Source organism: Talpa occidentalis, unplaced genomic scaffold (genome assembly GCF_014898055.3).
Source record: "Talpa occidentalis isolate TD23 unplaced genomic scaffold, MPIMG_talOcc4v2.1 talOcc4.12, whole genome shotgun sequence".
NCBI lineage: Eukaryota > Metazoa > Chordata > Mammalia > Eulipotyphla > Talpidae > Talpa > Talpa occidentalis.
This window is the reverse complement of record NW_023601212.1, coordinates 23,236,335-23,254,521: the sequence shown is the minus strand read 5'-3', so window position 1 is coordinate 23,254,521 and position 18,187 is coordinate 23,236,335. Positions and strand designations below refer to the sequence as shown.

The window sequence follows — 18,187 nt, the reverse complement described above, 5'->3', positions numbered from 1 at the left end:
GCAAAAATGAATGGAGAAATTTTGACAACAAATAGCCTTGCTCAGTGTAGGCCAATGATGCTGTTTACTGTATGGAAGCTTCACTCTAACAAATCTCAGAGGCAACTGACAATACTGTCTGATCAGAGTTCCACTTTGTAAGTAATAAATTTCCCTTAGAAATCTCAGGTTAGTGATCTTGGACCTGTTCCTAAGAAACAAAATCTGTTTCATTCCCAGATCATATTTCCCAAGGAATTCTTCTTCCCCACAAACACACATGTTAAAATTTGGATAGACCTGAGCTCTTCTCACTGATTTGGACATCTGTTGACTTTTACCTTCTAATATCGAACATGGTCTTTGTCTGACTTCTCAGTATTTTCCCTCTAGTGTATTGTTCAGTCTTTAAATATTAAAGAATTTCCCTGGTTTCCTTTGTTAATCCATTTCTAGTCTGATGCATTTTGGTCCACGAAGATGCTAGGTATGATTTCAGTCCTCATGAATTTGTTTTATAACCCAAAATGTGGTCTATTCTGGAAAATGTACCCTATGCACCTGAGAAAAATGTGTGTTCTCTTTGTGGGCGTGCAGTGCCCTGTGCATCTCTATTAGGCCTTTGTTTAAAAGGCTACTTTTTATTGTCACTGAAAAGAATGCTGCTGTAAAAAATAGTTATCCAAATATAAATAAATCTCTTTCTGGATTTTTAATTCTATTTGTCTATTTGATGTCTGCCTAATCTTGGGGGAGTGCCAGGTTGTTGTTATCACAGCAACTTTAATATCAAGACATTGGTTGATCCCAGGAGTGTCAGTTCTCTAACATATTGTTATTCAAAGTTGTACCATTGTAAAATATCTTTTGTATTTCCATACGAATTTCAGAATGGAGATGTCAGTAGTTATATGCACACACCACATTTATGATACTGTTTTGGATTCTCTTGAACATGAAAGTCAATGTAGGGAGTTTTGCCATCCTGGCAATCCTCATATTCCGATCCCAAAAGACATGGTAAACCATGCCAGGTATTTAAGTCTTCTTTTTGCAATGTTTTCTAGTTCTTAATATAAATTTTGTACATATATTGTGAGATTTCCTCTTTCATATTTTCTACTTATTTGATGCAGTGCTAGTTTTGTTTCCCACTGATGTTCAGTAGATATTTGTATATTAATATTGTCCCTGGCAGTCTAGAAAAAAGGACATTTTGGCTACAGTGACTGTTTTGAGTTGATCACTAGAGTTTTCTACAGTTTTATTTGTGCTTCAATGTTAATGCCTCTTATTTATATTTATTGTCTGGTTTAGTATAGGGGCAAATTGATTCATATTATGAATTAACAAATATTTTCTCTTCTTCAGGTCTCTAGAAGTGCTTGCTCAGAATTGTTGTTCTTTTCTTCATTAGAGTGCTCATTTTTAGCAAAAATGGGCAAGGTAACATGAATAGTTGAGGAAATATTCCTTCTTGAAAGTTAGAGTCAAAGCTAACTAATAGTTAAAGTGAATGCCTCTGAGAAAGTGTTCTCAGGAGTCGGTAGGAATGGTTAACTGTCCTTTCCACTATGTGTTCTTTTGAATTATTTGACCTAAATCTATATACAGTGAAAACATTCCAAGGATCAGCTATACAATATTGTGCTAACAATAATAGTTTGTACAATTAAACTTTGAGAGAGTAGCTCTCATTTTGTATCATTTATCATCATAAATCACTTTAGCTATATTTTAATGACTATGATATGTATATATTTTTTTCAATATTTTATATAATTCTTACATCATTTTTCATCTTTGCACAATGTACCCATTTTCATTATGGTTATATTCCCCATACAATTGCACCCCCACTTATTTTGAGTCTAGTCCTTCCTCTCCCCCTCTCCCCCTCCCCACTGTTGTATGTCTCTGGTTTATAGTTGCTTGTTGATTTTGATATTTACTTTGTATTGATTAGTCTTTTTCTGGTCTCTTATTAAGTTTTCTAAATTCCTGCTATGAGTGAGACCATCAGGTATTTTTTTTTTCTGACTTATTTCGCTGAGCATGATCCCTTCTAGCTCCATCCATGTTGCTGCAAACTGCATGTGTTTATCTTTTTTGATTTCTGAGTAATATTCCATTGTGTATATGTACCACATCTTCTTGATCCAGTCATCTATTTTTGGCATACTGCTCCAACCACTATGGAGAGCTGTGTGGAGATTTATTGACCTGCTAAATATAGAGCTTCAATATGCATATATTTATTTTTTATATTGTAGTGTCAGTTCTTTCTAACAGTACATAAATTTCAGGTATGTTTTGTTACATATCAACATCTGTATATACTACATTAAGTTGATTCCTTAAAGTCTTATTCTCTGGTTTATAATTGATGCTGTATACATAATTAACACAACAAGCACCCCATTCCTTCCTGTAACCAATAATTTGTTCTATAGTATAAAAGGTAACTTTGTTTTATTTAGTTCGTTTGTTTCTTTTTGTACCATATGTCAGTGAAATTGTGGTATTTAGTTTCTCCTCCCCACTTACTTCACTAAGAATATTACCTTGAAGGTCCATCAATTTTGTTGCAAATGGCAGACTTTCATCTATTTATATAGCTGAGTAATATTGTGTTTTATATTTATTATCATATTATCAATCACCTGTTCTTGGGCAATGAGGTTGTTACCAGTTCTTAGCATTGCAAATAATGCTGCAATGATCATGGGTGAGCTAACATATTTTTTGAAATAATGTTTTTGTAACTGCAAGTAAATTCCCAGAAGTGGGATGACCAGCTCATATAGAATTTACCTTTCCAGTTTTGGAGGATCTCCATGCTGCTCTCCATTTTCATTCCCAACAACAGTGCACAAAGCTTCCCTGTTCTCTGCTGCCTCTCCAGTACTTGTTTGGTACCTTTTGAAAATCAGCCATTCTCACCGGTGTGAGTGGTATTTTGGTATTGTTTTGATTTGAATTTTCCAACTAGATAGAGGTGTGGCGTCTTGGAAAAGTGGCCTATTCAGATCCTTCAACCATTTGTTAATCAGGATATATGTTTTATTATTAAATTTTATGAGTCTTTACATATTTTGGATATTAACTGCTCATTGAAATGTGTGTGAAAAATATGTGATTTGCAAATATCTTCTCCCATTTAGAAGAATTTCCTTTCATTTTGCTCATAATTTCTTGCTCCAAAAAGTAAGCTTTCATTTTGATATAGTTCTACTTGTTTATTTGTGTTTTTTCCTCCTCTTGCTGTTGGAGTGCAATGTCAAGGAGCATTTGTAGGTATTTTCTTCTACATAGTTTACAGTTTCTTGTTGTCCATGCAAGGTGTTAATACCTTTTGCGTTAAGTGTTGTTGATGGAATTAGGCAATGGTCTAGTCTCAGACTTGATTTAATTTAGAGATAAGTGGAAACAAATTTTGCATCCATGTTGCCATACTCATAAACTGCAACTTAAGGAACTTTTGCTATGGAAGCAAAGGCTCCAGGGCTATATTCTGAATTTTTACCAGTGAGTTGAATTTTGGACTTTCCTCATCCTCATGGGCATAAGTCTCACTCAGGAGCACATGCCCGAGCTTATCGTCAAAAGATAAGACAGAGTCTCTAAGGAAAGCACAGCACAATACCCCTGTTAAATGAAGCGGACACTGACAACCTCTCTGATTTTCTGCCTCTGTAGTCACAGGTTAAATAAATATCATTGAAAACATAAAAAGCTCTTAAATTACACCTCAAATGGTTGAAAAAAATACCCACATACTCTGGTATGGAACTTAATTTGTATTCACATACTATGTATGCAAGAGATATACAGAAATGTCTCCAGTAGGTGAGGTGCAAAAAATATAAAAGCACATGTCAACTAACCCCAACCACTGCAGAGAAACAAACAGGAAAGATGGAAGAAATGGGGGGAAGAGAAGTCAACAAAATGAAGAAACCACCAGTTTTACTTAAAGTGAAGAGAGAGAAGTGGACACAAGCTAGGACAGTTCTCACTTCTAAAGAGACATCAGCAGAGACTGAAGTGGGCTACCCCGTAACACCAGGGATATAAATCATATGAGAAACAATCATCTCAATCTTATAATTTCTTCTATTTAAATTTGGTTGATTGTGCTTCTTCTATGATGGTAATTATGTTTTTGTTTATAAAAGCTTGTATATTATGATGCCAATTTAATGAAAAATTTTTACTCAAACTTCTCTATCTCTTTTTGTCGATTCCTGCTGCAATTTAGTGTCTCTGTTGTGTCAGTTTGGGATAACTGTTTTGCACTTTCATTTTTAAAACCATTCTAAATTTGTTTGAAATGAGCAAGTTGTAAAAATTAAGTGACTTTAAAAGCTAAAATATTGATATATTTACAAAAAAATCTTGCAGATTGATCATTTTTTCCCTGTATTTCCTTTGACAATATCAAAAATTTAGATGCCAGCAACCAGGGTGATGCTTATCCCATTCATATGTAATCAAAATATTGAGGTTGCAGTTGTGTTTTTTGATAAATGAATACCCAGTGTTCCCACAAGATGTGTTGAAAGACCATCGATCCTTCAGTGGATTGCTTTTGCTTCTGTGTCAATGATTGGTTGACTACATTTCTGTGGAGTTTTGTCTGGGCTTTCTGTTCTTCTATTCTGCTCCAGTGATGTGGTTTTGGTTTGTTTTTCCACTTTGCAGTACCATGCTACCTGGCTACTGCAGTTGTAGCAGTCTTTAATTGGGGTACTTTCCATCTTCTGAACTTGTTTTTCTCTTGCAGTAATCAGGTGGATTTCTTTTACCTTCACATTTAATTTCCACTAGTTTTATAAATATCCACAAAATAATTTTGAATAATTTACTGATTTGCCAATCATTTAGAAAATTATTAATTTGTGGCTACAAATCTGTACCTCCATGTGTCACATACCCTTCACGAAAGATCCAAGGCAAATGCCCTTCACTTTCCCTCCCCAATCCCATCTTCTCTGGTCTCCATCTCCATGGAGTCTAAGAAGATTTTGTTTGTTAGCTTGGAGGACTAATTTTCTTTCATTTTTTTTAATTCCACAAATGATTGAAACTATCAAATAACTGTCTTTCTCCCTTTCTGACTTATTTCATTTAGCATAATCACTGCATGGCATCCACTTTCCACAAAAACTTGCTGTTATTTTGATTATAATACATTGGCATGATAGAATATATTCATGTCTACAGACACATAAAACTATTATCTGTTAAGAAATGACTTAACATCTTAACATTATTAATGCTTTAAATCATTTTAAATTTGTTTGCATTTGCAAGTTGTAAACATTAAGTGACTCTAAAAGCTAAAATATTGGTATATTTGACCAAAGAACTGAATAAATAAAAAGTATATTAAACCACAAACAGTAAGATCAAATTACAGAAAAGGATTTTCACATATCTATAATAACTCCAAATGTAAGTGGACTGAACTCACCAATTAAAATACATGGAGTATCTACTTGAATTGGGAAGCAGAATCCAACATTCTTTTGTATTCAGGAAACACACCTAAACTCCAGAAACAAACATGAAGTCAGAATAAAGGGTTGTATAATTACCCTACAAGCACATGGGACTCAAAACAAGACAAAATATATTATCAGTTAAGAAAGGTAACAAGAGACAAAGAGGGACACTATATGATGCTAAAGGGAATGATACATCAAGAAGACCTGTATGCATCAAAGGTAGGAGCTCCAAAATACACTAGGCAACTACTTTCTACACGGAAAAGAAGCATAGTAAAAAACACATTAGTAGTAGGAGACTTCAACACTTCACTCTCACTAATGGACATATCAACTAGACAGAAAATAAACAGGGGTACAATAGCCTTAAATAGAAAAAGTAGACCTCTTGAGCCTCATAGACATATAGACGATATTTTTATAGACATATAGATGATTTTTCTCAATTGCATATGTGACATTTTCCAGAAGAGACCACATTCTCGAACACAAAACAAATACCAATACTTACATGAAGACTGAAATCATACTCAGCATCTTCTCAGACCATAAAGGTATCTAACTAGAAATAAACTACCAAAGAAAGCAGGGAAATCTTTCAATACATGGAGAATAAACAACACACTAGTAAAAGACCATTGAGTTAATGAGAAAATCAAAGAAGAAATTTGAAAAAATACTCCAAGACAAATGAAAATGAGCATACAAAAATTCAGAACCTAACGCATCTAACAAAATCAGTACTCAGGGAAATACATAGCAATATAGGACGACCACATCAGGAAATAAGAAAGAGCTCATATGAACAACCTTCTTTCTCAGCTTGAGGAATGAGAAAACCAAGAATAAATAATCCAATAGATAGAACAACAAAAATAATAAACATCAAAGCAGGATAAATGAAATAGAAATTAAAAAGACAGTACAGAAATCATTGAAACCAAAAGTTGCTTATTTGAAAAAATAAGCTAAATAGATAAACCTCGAGCAAGGCTAACTAAGAAAATAAAGGAGAAAACTCAAATAAATAGAATAAAAAATGAAGGTGGAGAAATCATAATAGATGCTGCAGAAATTCAAAGGATTATTAGAGACTACAATGAACACCTATATACTAACAAATTCAATAAGCTTGAAAAAGTACAAATTCTTAGAATTATGCAATTATTCAAGACTGAATAGGGAATAGAGAGACCCTGAATAAGACAATTACAAGCAAGGAAATTCAAATAGTACACAAAACTCTCCAAATAACAAGAATCCAGGAGATGGCTTCACAAGTGAATTCTACCAAACCTTCAAAGAGGAACTAATGCCTATCTTACTCAACGTCTTTCAAATATTAAAAAAGAAGGAATATGTCTAAGTACCTTTTATGAAGCCAATATCACTCTAATACCAAGATTAAAAAAGGACAACACAAAAGAAGAAAATTACAGAGCAAGCCTACTAATGAACACAGATGCAGGAATCCTGAATAAAATCCTAGCATTGAAAGGATAATACATCATAACCAAGTGGGATTGATACCAGGAACACAGGGAAGTTTCAACATCTGAAAATCAATCAATATAAGTCATCACATCAAAAAAAAGAACAGGGAGAGACGGAGGCATAATGCTCCATCATGGCGGAGTAAGGGTGAATTGGTAGTAGATGCACTGTGATGGTAATACTTGATGGGGTTACCCCAATGTCACCTCAGTTAAAAATAAAATAATTTTTTTAAATGATAGCACAAAAGAGTTAAAAATGTAAAAGCAACACTCTCATGCTTTGTTTTTGCAGCACAAAAAATGGAAAAGCTGGGGTTTTGCTCAAGGATGCGGGAAAACTGCTGCATGTATAATTGTTATCATCATACAGTCATTCTAGAAGGGAGACATCCAATTTTGCAAGAAAGTTTACCATTATAAGAAGTAAGATTAATCATAAGTCTGTATATATTGGAAATGTCATACTTTGTGTCTACCATGATCCTGTATCCCAATATAACTGATTAATTGCTTTTATCTTCTTCAGAGAATTTCACCTCTAAGAATCTCCCTTAGATTTTGTTTTTAGTCCTTAGAGATTAATGTACTTATTCATCTCCTTGGAGGTCAAAGTCCCATGAACAATTAAAAGTATTCCCTTGCTTAGAGAGGGCAGATCAGGGTATTGGAATGAAGGGAATCTCACTGTTGCTCACTCAGTATCATTAAATATTAGAGCTATAACAGGTCTTGGCGATCATCCACCCATTTCATCCTCCTATAGAAAAGCAGAGGTGAAGTAACATTCCCAAAGTCACAGTGTGAAAGGGTGACACAGCAGAAAAAGAACTTGGCTTTAGAGATGGTAAGAGTGGACTTTGATTTCTTTTTCCTGTCCTAGAGTTGCCATGTGGTTTATGTTATACTTGGTGCTTGTACAGCACACTCTAAACAGTCTCAGCAAGGCACTAGAGCTGACAGTTTGAATCTATCCATGTGACAGGAAAGAAAAGACTATGTCTTGACAACATTCCAGTGCACAAATTCTGCATGCCTTTGTCCTAAAGCATTCACCACAATAGAAATGATGTGAATTGCAAGTTTATATTCCAATAAAACTACAGTTGGCCCCAAAATAAGTCATTATCACTAGACTAGTTCAAATGAAGTTGGAAGAAAAGTTTTCTGTTGCTAAGGGTGAGCGGTAGTTAGAGAAATAGGAAAAGTCCTTCATCTTCCTACGTATGCCTACAAATTTTTATTATGCAGCAAAATATACTGAAATTCCATCCTAGAAAGAAAAATATATAGCCGACTTCATACTCATTTGAATTATAGAATTCAAACTAAAATTGAAACTTCCTTAACTTGGGGCATCAAGGTCTCTGAGATCTCCTGTGTTGAATGCTAAGTAATAATCCACTGCACATAAAAGATGCCAGCAATCTGAGTATTACCTTTTGCACTCTTAATCAAAACTTGATGTCCTCAGCACTGAGGTGCCCCCGCTCTAAGAAGTTGTCTCAGAAAATTCATAATTGCTGAGTGCCTGTGTGTCTCAGGCACCAATTTTAATCTTTGATGCCAAAAATGTAATTACAGCTTGGGCTTTATCTGATTTCCTATGACAATTTCATGAGTGCGTTGTGTAGATACGTTATTTTCATATATATAGCTGTGTATTCAGCTAAGTTTAACACAATCCTGACATAAGTACATACTTCTGTTAGGGTACTGGTATAACATAATTGTATACTTAAAGCAATAGTTTATATTGCAAACCAGTTCCAATTTCATTGTCATTTTTTTTCAGTCAAAGTAGTAGAAAAGCTTTGCCAATCATGAGAAAATAACTAAAATAATATTTCCATGGCTTTTCTTTTTCCTAGCTACACACACCCTGATTTGTAAAGGACATGAGTGAGTGCAATTTTTCCACTGAGTTTGTCCTAGAAGGATTAACACACCAGCCAGAACTCCAGCTGCCCCTCTTCTTCCTGTTTCTGGGAATCTACGTGGTCACTGTAATGGGAAACCTGGGGATGATCCTCCTAATCACTTTGAATGCCAAGCTCCAATCTCCCATGTACTTCTTTCTGGGTAATTTGTCATTCATCGATCTCTTTTACTCATCAGTTGTTACCCCCAAACTCCTGGGAAACTTTGTTTTGGAGCAGAATGTTATTTCCTACCCTGGATGTATAACACAGCTTTTCTTCTTTTGTATTTTTTCTATTGCAGAGTGTTATTTGCTGTCAGCAATGGCATATGATAGATATGTGGCTATCTGTAATCCTCTGTTGTACAGTGTCACCATGTCCCAAATGGTGTGCAATGAACTGGTGATTGGGGTTTACATCATGGCAATACTTGGAGCGTTAGCCTATATGATCTCCATGGTCATGCTATCCTTCTGTGGGGACAATGTCATCCACCATTACTTCTGTGATATAATTCCTCTTCTCAAGCGCTCCTCTTCCAACACTCATGCAAATGAGCTTCTATTGTTATTCTTGGGTGGATTCCATGTGCTGTCAACAACTGGGGCCATCATCATCTCCTACATCTTCATTATTGCCAATGTTCTTCGCATTCCCTCAGCAGCAGGCAGATCCAAAGCCTTTGGCACCTGTGGCTCTCATCTGACAGCTGTTGGGATGTTTTATGGCTCCATTGTATTTATGTATTTTAAGCCCTCCTCCAGCAGCAGCATGACACAGGAGAAGGTGGCCTCTGTGTTCTACACCACAGTGGTCCCCATGCTGAACCCCTTGATCTATAGCTTGAGAAATAAAGATGTAAAGAATGTGCTGAGAAAAGTCCTGGGGATGAGGTGAGATCACGTCATGGGGTAGGAGTCAGTCACTAAGTTCATGGCAACAGTGTTTTGGTTTCTACATCTTAAAACTCACTTCTCTTATTTTTTTTCTGAAATGAAATGTCCCATTCTCATTCTTCTCTATTAACTGCTTAGTGTTGCCTTATTTATACAGTTTATACACATACACAGCACACCCGTTGAGCAAACTTTTACATATATGATTCAATTGATCAGTGATGAATTCTCAGACGTTCATTTTGAAAGATTCTTCTCAAGGAATTCTCAGGGTCTTTCTTCTTTTCCTATTAGGAAAAACCAGGATAGAATATCTGAACTTGTGATCATGGGAAAAGGCCAAATTCATAGTATACTTTGTTGATGTGATAGTCCCTTTATAGATCCTCCTGCCATTTTCTTCTGCCAGGTCTCTCTCTCCTGAAAAGTCTACTTTCAAAATGAATAAATACTTGGCAAAAATGAATGGAGAAATTTTTGACAACAAATAGCCTTGCTCAGTGTAGGCCAATGATGCTGTTTACTGTATGGAAGCTTCACTCTAGCAAATCTCAGAGGCAACTGACAATACTGTCTGATCAGAGTTCCACTTTGTAAGTAATAAATTTCCCTTAGAAATCTCAGGTTAGTGATCTTGGACCTGTTCCTAAGAAACAAAATCTGTTTCATTCCCAGATCATATTTCCCAAGGAATTCTTCTTCCCCACAAACACACATGTTAAAATTTGGATAGACCTGAGCTCTTCTCACTAAGTGATTTGGACATCTGTTGACTTTTACCTTCTGATATCTAACATGGTCTTTGTCTGACTTCTCAGTATTCTCCCTCTAGTGTATTGTTCAATCTTTAAATATTAAAGGATTTCCCTGGTTTCCTTTGTTAATCCATTTCTAGTTTGATGCTTTTTGGTCCACGAAGATGCTAGGTATGATTTCAGTCCTCATGAATTTGTTTTATAACCCAAAATGTGGTCTATTCTGGAAAATGTACCCTATGCACCTGAGAAAAATGTGTGTTCTCTTTGTGGGCGTGCAGTGCCCTGTGCATCTCTATTAGGCCTTTGTTTAAAAGGCTACTTTTTATTGTCACTGAAAAGAATGCTGCTGTAAAAAATAGTTATCCAAATATAAATAAATCTCTTTCTGGATTTTTAATTCTATTCTATTTGTCTAATGATGTCTACCTAACCTTGGTGGAGTGCCAGGTTGTTGTTATCACAGCAACTTTAATATCAAGACATTGCTTGATCCCAGGAGTGTCAGTTCTCTAACATATTGTTATTCAAAGTTGTACCATTGTAAAATATCTTTTGTATTTCCATACGAATTTCAGAATGGAGATGTCAGTAGTTATATGCACACACCACATTTATGATACTGTTTTGGATTCTCTTGAACATGAAAGTCAATATAGGGAGTTTTGCCATCCTGGCAATCCTCATATTTCCATCCCAAAGACACGGTAAACCATGCTAGGTATTTAAGTCTTCTTTTTGCAATGTTTTCTAGTTCTTAATATAAATTTTGTACATATATTGTGAGATTTCCTCTTTTATATTTTCTACTTGTTTAATGCAGTGCTAGTTTTGTTTCCCACAGATGTACAGTAGATATTTGTATATTAACATTGTCCTGGCAGTCTAGAAAAAAGAACATATTGGCTAAAGTGACTGTTTTGAGTTGATCACTAGAGTTTTCTACAGTTTTATTTGTGCTTCAGTGTTAATGGCTCCAATTTAAGTTTCTTGTCTGGTTTAATATAGGGGCAATTTGATTCATATTATGAATTAACAAGTATTTTCTCTTCTTCAGGTCTCTAGAAGTACTTGCTCAGAATTGTTTTTCTTCTTTAGAGTGCTCATTTTTAGCAAAAATTGCAAGGTAAGATGAATAGTTGAGGAAATATTCCTTCTTGAAAGTGAGAGTCAAAGCTAACTAATAATTAAAGTGAATGCCTCTGGGAAAGTGTTCTCAGGAGTCGGTAGGAATAGGGAAGGTTAGCTGTCCTTTCCACTATGTGTTTTTTTGAATTATTTGACCTAAATCTGTATACAGTGAAAAAGTTCCAAGGATCAGCTATACAATATTGTGCTAACAATAATAGTTTGTACAATAAAACTTTGAGAGAGTAGCTCTCATTTTGTATCTTTTATCATCATAAATCACTTTAGGTATATTTTAATGACTATGATATGCATATATTTATTTTTCATATTGTAGTGTCAGTTATTTCTAACAGTACATAAATTTCAGGTGTGTTTTGTTACATATCAACGTCTGGATATACTAATTAAGTTCATTCCTTAAAGTCTTATTCTCTGGTTTATAATTGATGCTGTTTACATAATTATCACAACAAGCGCCCCATTCTTTCTTGTAACCAATAATTTGTTCTATAGTATAAAAGGTAACTTTCTTTTATTTAGTTCAATAGTTTGTTTCTTTTTGCACCATACTCAGTGAAATCGTGGTATTTAATTTCTCCTCCCCACTTAGTTCACTAAGTGAATGTCCATCAATTTTAATGCAAATGGCAGAATTTCATCTATTTATATCTGAGTAATATTTATTATCACAATATCAATCACCTGTTCTTGGGCAATTAGGTTGCTACCAGTTCTTAGCATTGCAAATAATGCTGCAATGATCATGGGTGAGCTAACATATTTTTTGAAATAATGTTTTTGTAACTGCAAGTAAATTCCCAGAAGTGGGATGACCAGCTCATATAGAATTTACATTTCCAGTTTTTGAGGATCTCCATGCTGCTCTCCATTTTCATTCCCAACAACAGTGCACAAAGCTTCCCTGTTCTCTGCTGCCTCTCCAGTACTTGTTTGGTACCTTTTGAAAATCAGCCATTCTCACCGGTGTGAGTGGTATTTTGGTGTTGTTTTGATTTGAATTTTCCAACTAGATAGAGGTGTGGCGTCTTGGAAAAGTGGCCTATTCAGATCCTTCAACCATTTGTTAATCAGGATATATGTTTTATTATTAAATTTTATGAGTTCTTTATATATTTTGGATAATAACTGCTTGTTGAAATGTGTGAAAAATGTGTGATTTGCAAGTATCTTCTCCCATTTAGAAGAATGTCCTTTCATTTTACTCATAATTTCTTGCTGCAAAAGAAAGCTTTCATTTTGATATAGTTCTACTTGTTTGTGTTTTTTCCTCCTCTTGCTGTTGGAGTGCAATGTCAAGGAGCATTTGTAGGTATTTTCTTCTACATAGTTTACAGTTTCTTGTTGTCCATGCAAGGCGTTAATACCTTTTGCATTAAGGGTTGTTGATGGAATTAGGCAATGGTCTAGTCTCAGACTTGATTTAATTTAGAGATAAGTGGAAACAAATTTTGCATCCATGTTGCCATACTCATAAACTGCAACTTAAGGAACTTTTGCTATGGAAGCAAAGGCTCCAGGGCTATAATCTGAATTTTTACCAGTGAGTTGAATTTTAGACTTTCCTCATCCTCATGGGCATAAGCCTCACTCAGGAGCACATGCCCAAGCTTATCGTCAAAAGATAAGACAGAGTCTCTAAGGAAAGCACAACACAATACCCTTATTTGATGAAGCGGACACTGAAAACCTCTCTGATTTTCTGCCTCTGTAGTCACAGGTTAAATAAATATCATTGAAAACATAAAAAGCTCTTTTTTTTTTTTTAAATTATTTTTTTAAACATTTATTTATTCATTTATACAAGCACTGGGTACAGTCAGAAGTGAGGGAGGGTGAGAGAATTCACCAGAGCCATAGCAGGGAAGAGAACAGGCAGACTGACGAAATACAATGCTGAGGGGAGCAACGGGCAGCAGGAGAGGTCTGCGCGCCATGTGGGACCCTCCTCCAGTGGCTGGGAGCAGCCGGGGATCGAACCGGCGCTGCAGAGGCTGCGGGCAGCTTCGCAACCCAGCGCACAACCGCTGCACCACCGGGGAGGCCCCAACATAAAAAGCTCTTAAATTACACCTCAAATGGTTGAAAAAAATACCCACATACTCTGGTATGGAACTTAATTTGTATTCACATACTATGTATGCAAGAGATATACAGAAATGTCTCCAGTAGGTGAGGTGCAAAAAATATAAAAGCACATGTCAACTAACCCCAACCACTGCAGAGAAACAAACAGGAAAGATAGAAGAAATGGGGGGAAGAGAAGTCAACAAAATGAAGAAACCACCAGTTTTACTTAAAGTGAAGAGAGAGAAGTGGACACAACCTAGGACAGTTCTCACTTCTAAAGAGACATCAGCAGAGACTGAAGTGGGCTACCCCATAACACCAGGGATATAAATCATATGAGAAACAATCATCTCAGTCTTATAATTTCTTCTATTTAAAATTGGGTAATTGTGCTTTCTTCTATGTTGGTAATTATGTTTTTGTTTATAAAACCTTGTACATTATGATGCTAATTTAATAAAAATTTTTACTCAGTCTTCTCTGAGTGTCTATCTTTTTTTTCTTTCTTGATTCCTGCTGGAATTTAGTTTCTCTGTTGTGTCAGTTTGGGATAACTGTTTTGCATTTTCATTTTTAAAATCATTTTAAATTTGTTTCAAATGAGCAAGTTGTAAAAATTAAGTGACTTTTAAAAACTCAAATATTGGTATATTTGACCAAAATTATCTTGCAGATTAATCATTTTTCCTTGTATGATAATATCAAAAATTTAGATGCCAGCAACCAGGATGATGCTTATCCCATTCATACATAATCAAAATATTGAGGTTGCAGTCATGTTTTTTGATAAGTGAATATCCAGTGTTCCCACAAGATGTGTTGAAAAGACATCGATCCTTCAGTGGGTTGCTTTTGTTTCTGTGCCAATGATTGGTTGACTACATTTCTGTGGAGTTTTGTGTGGACTTTCTATTCTTCTATTCTGCTCCCATGATGTGGTTTTGGTTTGTTTATTCACTTTGCAGTACCATGCTGCCTTGGTACTGCAGTTGTAGCAATCTTTAAGTGCGGTAATTTCCATCTTCTGAAATTGTTTTACTCTTGCAGTAATCAGGTGGATATTTTTTGCCTTCACATTTAATTTCTACTAGTTTTATAAATATCCACAAAATAATTTTGAATAATTTACTGATTTGCCAATCATTTAAAAATTATGTGATTTGTGGCTACAGCTCTGTACCTCCACGTGTCACACACCCTTCACCAAAGATCAAGGCAAATGCCGTATCACTTTCTCTTCCCAATTCCATCTTCTCTAATCTCCATCTCCGCAGATATCCATGGAGTCTAAGAAATTTTTGTTTGTTAATTTGGAGGTCTAATTTTTTTTCTGATTCCACAAATGATTGAAACTATCAGATAACTGTCTTTCTCCCTTTCTGACTTACTTCATTTAGCATAGTCACTGCATGGCATCCACTTTCCACAAAAACTTGCTGTTATTTTGATTATAATACATTGACAGTATAGATATATTCATGTCTACACACATGTAAAACTATTATCTATTAAGAAATGACTTCTTAACATTATTGATGCTTTAAAATCATTTTTAATATGTTTGCAATGAGCAAGTTATAAACATTAAGTGACTCTAAAAGCTAAAATAATGGTATATTTGACCGAAGAACTGAATAAATAAAAAGTATATTAAACCACAAACAGTAAGATCAAATGGCAGAAAAGGATTTTCACATATTTATAATAACTACAAATGTAAATGGACTAAACTCCTCAATTAAAAAACATGGAATATCTAGTTGAATTGGGAAGCAGAATCCATCCTTTTTTTGTATCCAGGAAATACACCTAAACTCCAGAAACAAACATGAAATCAGAAAAAGGGTTTTATAATTATTCTACAAGCACATGGAACTCAAAACAAGACAACATATATTACCAGTTAAGAAAGGTAACAAGAGACAAAGAGGTATACTATATAATGCTAAAGGGAATGATAATCAAGAAGACATGTATGCATCAAAGGTAGGAGCACCAAAATACACTAGGCAACTACTATCAACATGGAAGAGAAGCATAGTAAAAAACACATTAGTAGTAGAAGACTTCAACACCTCGCTCTCACTAATAGACATATCAACTAGACAGAAAATAAGCAGGGGTACAATAGCCTTAAATAGAAAAAGTAGACCTCTTGAGCATCATTGACATATAAATGATATTGTACCCCCAAAAAGCAGAATACACATTTTTCTCAATTGCATATGTGACATTCTCCAGAAGAGACCACATTCTCAAACACAAAACAAATACCAATACTTACATGAAGACTGAAATCATACTCAGCATCTTCTGAGACCATAAAGGTATCTATACTACAAAGCGATAATGATCAAAACTGCATGGTATTGGAATCAGAACAGACACACGGGCCAAGGGAACCAAATAGAAAACCCAGAAATAAACCCACAGATTTATGGTCAACTAATCTTTGACAAAGGAGCAAAGAATATGCACTGGAGCAAAGAAAGTTTGTTTAATAAATGGTGCTGGGAAAACTGGGTCACTACATACAAAAGAATGAATCTTGACTAATACCTCACACCATGCACAAAAAACAACTCAAAATGGATTAAAGAACTAGACGTAAGACCTGAAACCATAAAATATATAGAAGGAAATATTGGCGAAACACTACATGACATGCCTTCAAAGACATCTTTACAGACACATCACCCAAAGCAGTGATAGTGAGGCAAAGATAAACAGCTGGGACTACATCAAATTAAAGAGATTCTGCACAGAAAAAGAGACAATAACAAAAACAAAGAAAAACCCCACTGACTGGTAGAAAATTTTTGCACACAACACTAGTGATAAAGGACTGATCACAAAAATCTATAGAGAGCTGATGAGACTCAACAAAAACAAAGAAAATAATCCAGTCAAAGAATGGGCAGAAGAGCTAAAAAGAAACTTCTCCAAAGAGGAAATACAAATGGCCAACAAGCATATGAAAAAAATGTTCAACGTCACTTGCAATCAGGGAAATGCAAATCAAAACTACAATGAGGTACCATCTCACACCAGTGAGAATGGCACATATTAAAAAAACTAGCAAAACAAATGTTGGCGAGGATGTGGAGAATAAAGAACTCTCCTGCACTGCTGGTGGGAGTGCAAACTGGTCCAACCACTATGGAAAGCTGTGTGGAGATTCCTCAACCTACTAAAGATAGAGCTTCCATATGATCCAGCAATTCCACTCCTAGGTATTTACCCAAAAGACACAGAAACATTAATTCCAAAGATCACCTGCACCCCTATGTTTATAACAGCATTATTTACAATAGCTAAGCTTTGGAAACAACCCAAATGCCCAAAAATAGATGACTGGATCAAGAAGATGTGGTACATATACACCATGGAATATTACTCAGCATTCAAAAAAGATAAACATATGCAATTTGCAACAACATGGATGGAGCTGGAAGGGATCATGCTCAGCGAAATAAGTCAAAAAGAAAAAGAAAAATACCGGATGGTCTCACTCATAGCAGGAATCTAGAAAACCTAAATAAGTGATCAGGAAAAAGAATAACTATAAGAAAGAAAAAATCAAAATCAACAAACAACTATGAACCAGAGACACACTACGGGGAGGGTGGGGAAAGGAGAGATTGGGGTCAAAATAAGGAGGTTGCAAGTGATGGGGAATATAAAAATAAAGGTATCTAACTAGAAATAAACTGCCAAAAGATAGCAGGGAAATCTTTCAATACATGGAGAATAAACAATACACTAGTAAAAAAAACCATTGAGTTAATGAGAAAATCAAAGAAGAAATTTGAAAAATACTCCAGACAAATGACAATAAGCATACAATGATTCAAAACCTATGGCATCTAACAAAATCAGTATTCACAGGAGAATACATATAATATAGGACCACATGAAGAAATAAGAAAGCGCTCATATAAGCAACCATTTTCAGCTTGAGGAATTAGAAAATTAAGAACAAACAATCCAATGGAGTGTAGAAGACCAAAAATAACAAAAATCAAAGCAGGCTAAATGAAATAGAAATTAAAAGGACAGTACAGAAATCATTGAAACCAAAATTTGGTTATTTGAAAAAATAAGCTAAATAGACAAACCTCTAGCAAGGCTCACTAAGAAAATAAAGAAGAAAGCTCAAATAAATAGATTCAAAAATGAAGGTGGAGAAATCACAACGGATGCTGCAGAAATTCAAAGTATGATTAGAGACTGCTATGAACACCTATATACTAACAAATTCAAAGAGCTAAAAAAGGGACAAATTTTAGAATTATGCAATTATTCAAGACTGAATAGGGAAGGTATAGAAATGCTGAATAACACAATTACAAGTAAGGAAATTCAAATAGTACTCAAAACTCTGCAAATAACAAGAATCCAGGAAATGGCTTC

At 35.0% G+C, this 18,187-nt stretch overlaps 2 protein-coding genes across 2 annotated transcripts in view; both read left to right on the top strand.

Moving 5' to 3' along the window:
- The window catches only part of LOC119242111 (olfactory receptor 151-like), a 368,040-nt gene that overhangs the window by 314,607 nt on the left and 35,246 nt on the right, over window positions 1-18,187 (top strand). The window lies entirely within an intron of this gene.
- Window positions 8,878-9,801, top strand: LOC119239921 (olfactory receptor 8D1-like). The gene has a single exon (XM_037504312.1). The coding sequence runs from the start codon at window positions 8,881-8,883 to the stop codon at window positions 9,799-9,801; it is 921 nt and encodes a 306-aa protein (XP_037360209.1). The 5' UTR covers window positions 8,878-8,880.

What these genes read in the sequence shown, in the direction of transcription:
- LOC119239921 (XM_037504312.1), top strand. Translation starts at nt 8,881, where the DNA reads ATGAGTGAGTGCAATTTTTCCACTGAGTTTGTCCTAGAAGGATTAACA.